Source organism: Meriones unguiculatus, chromosome 6 (genome assembly GCF_030254825.1).
Source record: "Meriones unguiculatus strain TT.TT164.6M chromosome 6, Bangor_MerUng_6.1, whole genome shotgun sequence".
Lineage (NCBI taxonomy): Eukaryota > Metazoa > Chordata > Mammalia > Rodentia > Muridae > Meriones > Meriones unguiculatus.
The window spans coordinates 709,718-718,387 of record NC_083354.1 but is presented as its reverse complement, the minus strand read 5'-3'; the positions used below and the strand labels follow the sequence as shown (position 1 = coordinate 718,387).

General features: G+C 37.2%; 1 protein-coding gene across 1 annotated transcript; it reads left to right on the top strand.

Moving 5' to 3' along the window:
* The first annotated feature begins 2,840 nt into the window (after positions 1-2,840).
* LOC132654804 (tripartite motif-containing protein 43B-like) lies at positions 2,841-7,833 on the top strand. Its single transcript, XM_060386096.1, has 5 exons — positions 2,841-3,251; positions 4,419-4,649; positions 5,456-5,478; positions 6,169-6,266; positions 7,349-7,833. Exons 1-5 carry the CDS (start codon positions 2,841-2,843, stop codon positions 7,831-7,833), a joined length of 1,248 nt encoding a protein of 415 aa, XP_060242079.1.
* Positions 7,834-8,670: the final 837 nt, after the last annotated feature.

Below are 8,670 nucleotides of genomic sequence, written 5' to 3'. Positions count from 1 at the left end.
GATGTGATGATCTGGGGGATTGTTACAAGATACTTTTCAATTTTGTGCTTTGCCAAATTATAAAATATTTTAAGAGTGTTTTCTTTTGTATGTACTGCATAGATGCAAGACTAACACCTCCAAATAATGGATATACTTATAATATATAATGATTAAATGCTCTAAATTATTTGGAAATATATCAGAATTTAGAGATATTTAGGAACAGCATAGAAGTAAATTTTTCTGTTTTTATTCACTGAGTAGTATTCCATTGTGCAAGTGTACCACGTTTTCATCATCCATTCTTCAGTTGAGCGGCATCTAGGTTCTTTCCAGCCTCTGACTATTATGGATAAAGCTCCTATGAACATAAATGAGCAAGTGGCCTTGTGGTACGGTGGAGCATCTTTAGGGTATATAGCTAGGAATGGTATTTCTGGGTCTTGATGTACAATGTTTCCCAGTTCTCTGAGAAAACTCCAGATTGATTTCTGCAGTAGTTGTACAAATTTTCACTCCCACCAGCAATGGGGAAGCATTCCTCTTGCTCCACATCCTTGCCAGAATGTGCTGCACTTGACTTTTTGGTCTTAGCCATTCTGATGGGTGTAAGATCTAATCTTGGTGTCATTTTGATTTGTATTTCCCTGATGACTAAGGACATCGAACATTTCTTGAAGTACTTCCTGATCATTAGACATTTCTCTCTTGAGAAATCTCTGTTTAGCTCTATACCACATTTTTTAATTGTTTTTTTTTGTTTGTTTGTTTGCTGGTGTTTAATTTCTTGAGTTCTTTATATATTTTTGATATTAGCTTTCTGTCAGATGTAGGGTTAGTGAAGATCTTTTTCCATTCTGAAGGCTGCTATTTTGTGCTATTGAGAGTGTCCTTTGCCTTGGAGAACTTATTCAATTTCATGAGGTCCCATTTATTGATTATTGATCTTAGTGCCTGAGCTGTTGTTGTTCTGTTTAGGAAGTTGTTTCCTGTACCAATGAGTTCAAGTCTATTTTTCACTTTCTCTTTCATTAGATTTAGTGTATCTGGTTTATGTTGAGGTCTTAGAACCTCCTGAAGTGTAGAATTGTGCAGGGTGATTAATATAGATCTATTTGCATTCTTCTGCATACAGACATCGAGTTATACCAACACAATTTGTTGAATGGTTTTGGCTTCTTTGTAAAAACTCCAGTATCTGGGTCTATTTCTGACTCTTCAATTCCTTTCATGAACTTCTCTGTTTTTATACTAATAACATGTGATTTTTCTTAACCATTGCTCTGTAATACAGCATATCACGGATGGTGATAACTCAAGAAGTTTTTGGTTCTTGTATTTTGTTTTATTGTACAGGATTGTTTCAGCTATGCTGGCTGTTTTACTTTTCTATATGAAGTTGAGAATTGTTCTTTTAAGGTCTCTAAAGAACTGTGTTGGAATGTTGGTAGGAATTGCATTGAGTCTTCTGGGCTGCTTGATAGTCTACCATGTTGGTAGAATTGGCTATTCCTGACAGAGCTTGATATTGAGTTGGAAGGCTGTATGCAGTTAAAGACAGCACTAATCACACCATTCTATTTATAATAGTACATTCTGGTTAAAGTCTGATGCAACCTTCAGCCTCAGTGTTGTATTTTAGTTAACTCTGTGTACTTCCAAAGCATTATGGGGTGAGTTGTCTATTATACAAAAAATTAACTTCATGGAAAACATGACCATCAGAGAAGTTAAGGCCACATCTTTTTTTCTAATCATTGAAAACGAGTGTTAGTCCTGGATTTTGAGTTATGTCTCAACCACCTATATAGCCACTGGACTCCATCAGTTTCAAATCCCAGGAAATTTAAGTTATTATCACAAAATTGGCATCAATAAAAGCAAGATTATTTATTTTGTAAAAGTTAAAACAGATAAGAAATGGGAACCCTATTGATTAGATAACCAAGTCTCAAATAGTCACGAGAGCTTCCTTTATGTCTCAAGATTTTCCCTCATAAACTCAAGGCAGGAATTGTGTCTTTGGGAAGCAAACAATTTCCACAGAGGGTTTTCCTAGTATTCAATTGGTGTTAATTAGGATTGGTATGAAAATGACTTCTCAATTCTGTGAATGATTATTGGGTTTGATTTTTCAGATGCAAAGTTCCACCATAAATTCTATTGAGATAATTGCACCATTTCATGGGTTATGGTCTCAAACTAAAGAAAAAGCAGAAGAGGAGCTGAACATAAGTTTTTCTTGCTTCCCACTGTGTGATGTTGGATGCCAGGAGACCAGCTGCTTTGAACTCCTGCTACCATTTCTTTCACAGCATGATGGCCAATACTCTTGAGTTATGAGCCATCATAAAGTATTATTCTTGGCAAGTGGTGGAACAAAGGAAACTTAATGTGATATCAAACAAAAGCATTTAATGGAGTAGGTGTAAAGTAAGGTTTATTTTATTGAATAGAAAAGAAGGAGGTGTTCTACTAACGTACGTCTGCAATGAAAGGCCAGCTGTGTAGTTGATTGACTTTGATCACTGTACAGTGTATTTTTCCTACCACATTGTTTTTCTCTACATCAAAGATGGCTATGGCCTTGAATCAACATACCAATCTGGGCTGAAGTCTCCAGAAGAATTGCAGATGGGAAGACAGAAGGTCATCAGATGCTCTGTGTTTCCATAGAGAAAATTGTGCCAGGAATTATCAACAACTATACACCTATGCTTCATTTTCCTTTTGGTCATACAAAAAATGAATCCTGTTTTGACACAGACAGAACTGAATCACAATTTGAGTCAGATTTTGTGAAGTTTCTTGCTTCTCTAGTGCCCAATAATAGTAATTCTGTTTCTTTCCTCAGGAAAATGGAGTCAGGCATCTCACAGGCTTTCCAGGAAGAGCTCACTTGCTCCATCTGCTTGGGCTGCCTTTCAGACCCAATCACCATAAGCTGTGGACACAGCTTCTGTCGGGCCTGCCTCTGCCTTTCCTGGGAAGACCTGCAAGTTCCTGTCCACTGTCCCACATGTAGGCATCCATCCCAACAGAAAGACTTCAGAACCAACGTTGTTCTGAAGAAGCTGGTGCACATTGCCAGACAAAACATTCTCATGAAGTACCTGAACTCTGAGGAGAACAAGTGTGTGACCCACAAGGAGGTAAAGAGGATCTTCTGTGAGGAGAACAGGGTCCTTCTCTGTCAACTGTGCTCTGACTCTCAGGAGCACAAGGGTCACAGACACTGTCCCATTGAAGCAGCTGCTGAGGGGCAAATGGTAAGTGATGTTTCTGAGAGAACATGGCAGCTGGAGAGAGGGAGCTTAGCAGAGCACAGAAAGATGCCTGTCCTGATTATGAGGAAGCCTTTCTGTTCTAAATGGTGGCAAATTTTAAACATGTAATGGAGAGAGAGTGACTATAAATATAAACATTTGTTTAGAAAACCCTAAGTGTAAAGATAATATCTAATTTATATTTCTTCATGTCCAGGTCACTGGAAAGTGACCACGTAAGATCATATCTTTCTAAACTGTCCATGACTGGTGACTAAATGAGAGAAAAAAAATACATTGGAATTAACTAGAGAGAAGGATCTGGGAATCCCAACCAGATGGATGTTACCCAGTGAGGCTTATAAATCACTTAACAAAGGGTTATGTTGTATTTTTTATTTCTATTCCCTAAAATCTAAAATTCATTGTCAATAAAAGAAAAATGAAGTACACTGTGATCCTTCTACTCTCCCTAAAGTAATCTGTTCATTGCCTAAGGGTCCATCAGTACTACCCAAAGTAGACACTCATTGTGTTTTACAGGAGAGATTTCTAAATCAAATGGCATCTTTATGGGAGAAGCTCCAAGAAAATCAAGAGAATCTAAAGGCAGAGAACAGAATGACAACTCAGTGGTCGGTGGGTATGAAACTGATGCTGAAAATCAGCTTGAAAATAGGTTGAGGCAGCTCTCTTGAAAACTTCACAAGCTGGGAATAAGGCATGGGCATTGATACTAGGAAAACCTTTTCTGCAGGCCTCTAATTCTGAGTGTGGTATACAACTCTGCACTCAGAGAGCGTGGACAGGCTGTGGTAGAGAATGTTGAGTCTAATGAGTGACTTCCTGACAGTTCAGCACAGTGTGTTTGACTTTATGGCTATATCATGATATTTAATTTCTACATGCAGAATGTTATGTTTGTGTGAACATATGAATTATCAAAAATATCTTTTCAATTGGCTCAAGATGTCATTAAATTGATGAAAATACTTAGAGAAAACGATGGGTTTGTTTGATTGTGCCACTAACAAAGAAAATTGAATGAAATAAAATAATTTCCATTTCTAAAAAGTGGGAACAGTAAAAGTGGGGACAGGATCGACCAGTCAAATTTAAGCTTAGATGGAATCAGTTGAGATGATAAAATATTCTGGGCTTTTCCTTCAGGACTATGTGACTCTTCGGAAAGAAATGATCAGGAAAGAATATAGGAAACTACATCCAATCCATTATGAAGAAGAAAAGCAGCATATAGAGTATATGGAAAATGAAGGCCAGACTATGTTAGAGAAACTGAGGAAAAGTGAAGCCTTGATGGTCCAAAAGAGGAGTCAACTAATAGAAATGTATCGGGAGCTGATGACAATGTCCCAGCAGCCATATGTGGTGCTGCTCCAGGTGAGCATGGAGGAGTGCATGGAAGGCCTTTGTTATCTGAGGCCCATACTGGGACTGTTACATCTAAGATAGCTGTCCACAATCCATGCACTTATTGTCAGCGGATATTAGGGATAATCTGGAGACACTATGTTCTGTCATACCTTAAAAGAGCAAGCTTTTGACCCTGTGTCAGTGAATTCCCCATTGAATATCTCCTCATCTTTTGCTTTTGTAGCTTGTTTCTCTAAAATCCCAAATTCAGTTATTCCTGTTAGCAAACATTTATTCTTTTTTGCCTCTACTTGAAAATTATGTACAGTTTTAAAGAAATTTATAGCTAATGTCTTCTCTTTACAAAATGTATTTTTGTGTGTTCTTTGGAAGATGAAGCTTTGATGCATGGACTTCTTTGGTGGTAAATGATGGCCTGAAACTCATAGTAATCCTGAGGTCTAAAAACCCCAAATTTTGGAATTACAGGCATGAGATATCATTCAGGGGTGACTTTGCAGTTTGAAAGTATTCTTAGTAAAATCATGCCTGTGCTTTGTGGACAGGCTCAAGGAAAGTCCCACTTGCAGAGCACTGTGGGTTGTAAAACAATGTACAATCCCTATGCATGTTCTTCTCCAATATTGCGCTCACTGTCTGATTTCATTGAGAATTCTTTTCTGCTCATTTGTTTGTTTGGTATTATCTTAAGACATGAAAATAAATTTGAAAGGTCAATAAGTGTGATGATGACTAACATTTATATGAACTTCATACAAAAACATTGTAAGCCATTTCTTCAGAAATCTTAACTATTCTTGTTGTCTTTGCAGGATTTGGAAGACATGTTCAGAAGGTGAGTACAATCATCAGTGCAAGCCAGGATCCTTGAACTAGGCTATAAAATTGACCAAGCTGCCTTAGCAAACTAAAAATATCCTTTAGATATGAATAATACACAATTGCTTGTGTATGAAGTTTGAGATTGGTTTCATGTATATGACACCTATTCTTTACCAGAAAATATCTTTACTTACTACATAACAGTAAAGCAGTGTATGTAAGAGGGCTTGGTGATAAAATATCTACTTTTGAAATCATAAATCTTGAGGCCCATCAGCAGCATTTTCTGGTAGTAGAAATAGCAGAACACATGGACAAACAAATTGGTAACAGGAAGGTCTCCAAAAAGTATCTAGGAGGAAACTGCTTTGTCTCCTGATCTTAGGGTCACTATGATATCCGAAAATGCTTGTGTGAAAGATTTTCAGTCAACTGTTCACTTGTACGAATTTGATTTGCTTTCTTTATGTGTGTGCACACATGCATGTGTGCCATTGTCCAAGTGTGGAGGTCAGAGGACAATTTTCAGGAGTCAGTCCTTTCCTTCCACCATGGGTTCCAGGGATTGAAATCAAGTTGTCAAGCTTGTGTAGGAAGGGATTTAACTCCTGAGTCACTGTCTGAACTTGGAGTGAGCATTTCTCCTAATCACTGTGATGGTGTCTTTAGCACCAGGCAGACCAAGGTCTTCTTCTCCTTGCAGGAGTGAGTCAGTGCAGCTCTGCATGCCCCAGCCTATGAAACCAGAGCTCAGTGCCCTGCCCATCACTGGACTGATTGAGAGGTCCAAGTACTTCCAAGGTGAGTGTCAGCACTGCTGAAATGACTGGAGGTGTCCTTCAACAATGAGATAACCCTAACAAACCTGTCTTTTTTTAATCTCCACTGAAAGATATGTCAATGTAAATCTCATTTCTAATCATGTTTATTCACATGGTCATTTAAAAATATAGATGAACATGAATATATTGTTGTATGTGATCCAGGATGAAAATATAGTATCAGTTTTTTCTTGTGACATAAGGAATGATAAATTAATTCAATATAATCTAATTCATGTTAAATAAACCCAATGATGAAGATATTTGATTGTCTCTCCTTAAACATTTTAGCAGTTGAATTTATAAAGTACATGCACTTCTTTGCTTAAAAATGCACAAAATATAGCGTTATATACTTGTAATCTTAACAATATAATGTTGAGACATGAGGATTACTGGTGAGTTTGAGGCTAGTGTGGTCGATAAAGTGAGTTCCAGGTCAGTCAAAAATATATACCAAGACTGTGTCAAACAGAATTAAATAAATAAACATAAAATAACTATGTACACAGGGTGTATATCATGAGCAATAAAAATAAAACAAAATTGTAGGATATGAGACAGTGTCTAAATTTCCCTATTAGATATAAATGTGAATTATACCCTCACAGGGAAAGAGTATCAGAGATGCCAGGGGATAAAGGTAGACAGTAACAACCAGCAAACCTCTTTTAATGCATATTTAGCTTGTCCTTGAGTATAAACATGAGTGCTTCCATGCAAATAAAGATATGATTATCATTGCCCCTCTCTTACAAATTGGTTTTATGGAGGACCATGATGACAGCCTTCACTCCAGACCTTGAAGCAATGCATGCATCTTCCTTTTGCCAGGTGTAATTAAAATTAACCTGACAGAAGTTGGATGAAGCTCCCTCCTCTTTTTTTCATCAGGATCCCATTCTGTTGCTTGTGGAATTTCTTGACTTTGAAGTGTTTGAGCCACATTTAACCCTCTAGGCTAAGCCTTCTCTTTTATAATTCTCTTTTAAAATTCAGGCACCTCTCTGACCTGAGAAATTAAAATATTCATTTTAATTAAAATGTTGCCTCTTTCCACAGTGTACATTTCATTTGGAAAAGCAATCTTACCCCCTGACAGGATGACCCTATTTGATGCTGTGAGAAGATTCAACTGTAGGCCTCAACAAGAGGAGACACCTGTGAAATCATCTCAACACTATTTTGCTGCCAGGGGATCACAAAGCTTCACCACTGGGAAATATTACTGGGAGCTGAATTTAACAAAGTCTTTTGAATGGGCCCTAGGAGTCTTTCAGGATGACCTTCAACAGAATGAACTTGAGGGTGTATTTCTCCTTTTGTGTGCAAAGCAGGGTAACCAGTACAGTCTCCTTACCACCTGCCCAGAATCTCAACACTTTATAGAGAAGCCAGTGGGCCGGGTTGGTGTGCTCCTTGATTGTGACGGTGGATATGTCAATTTCCTGGATGTTGCCAAGAGTTCTCTCATATACAGTTACCCTCCTGGCACCTTCAATTACCCTGTCAGGCCTTTCTTCACCTTTGGCTGCACATGTTCATAGGAAGCTGTAATCCAGTACTTTAGTGTTGTTTAAGTATTTCCTTCTCTATAGTTCTCTCTCTCTCTCTCTTTTGTAATTATACAATAAAATACTATTAAATATGGCTGACTATGTTTCCTTTTCATTTGTGGTCATCACCTTTTCTAAGTAGGTTTCCCTTGTTTCATTGTTTGTTAATTAGTCTTTGCATACATTTCAGAATTATCAGTTAGCAGTGACATTCAAGTTCAGAATTACAGCCCTTATTAAGAATGCTTGGGACCCTCAGTTGGATTTAGCATTTTAAAAATGTTATTTAGATGTGGGATTCTATTTTAATAGTTTCAAGCACAGATGTGTATTTGCTGGCTAATTTTGTTTTAACTTGACACACGATATTTTGGGTTTTGAGACAGGGTGTTTTTTAATGTAGTGTTAGCTGTCCTGGAACTAACTATGGAGTCTAGTCTTGCATCAGACAAAGAGGAATCTGTCTCTGCCTTTGAAATGTTGGGAATAAACATGTGCAAATCCAACACCAGGACATTGTTTGTATAGACATTGATTGTACAGATCTTCAGATATATATGGAAATATAAAAAAAATAAATAAAGAAAGCTTAAATAACCCAGGTATTATAAGGAACTTCTGGAGATACCACTATCCCTGTTTTCAAATTGTACTTCAGAGTAGTAGAACTAGAAACACTTTGGCATTATCATATAATTTGACACACTTATCAACAGCCAAAGTGAATCTTCACATATGAATTCAAACACTTATGAACATGTAATAATTTTTAAGTGTAAAAAGGCCAAAAATTACATACAAAATAGAAGAGAGCATCTTAAATAAAGT

Coding starts and splice junctions, on each gene's coding strand:
- LOC132654804 (XM_060386096.1), top strand. CDS start 2,841: ATGGAGTCAGGCATCTCACAGGCTTTCCAGGAAGAGCTCACTTGCTCC. Junction 3,252..4,418: donor CAGCTGCTGAGGGGCAAATG/GTAAGTGATGTT, acceptor CTTTTCCTTCAG/GACTATGTGACTCTTCGGAA. Junction 6,267..7,348: donor GAGGTCCAAGTACTTCCAAG/GTGAGTGTCAGC, acceptor CTCTTTCCACAG/TGTACATTTCATTTGGAAAA.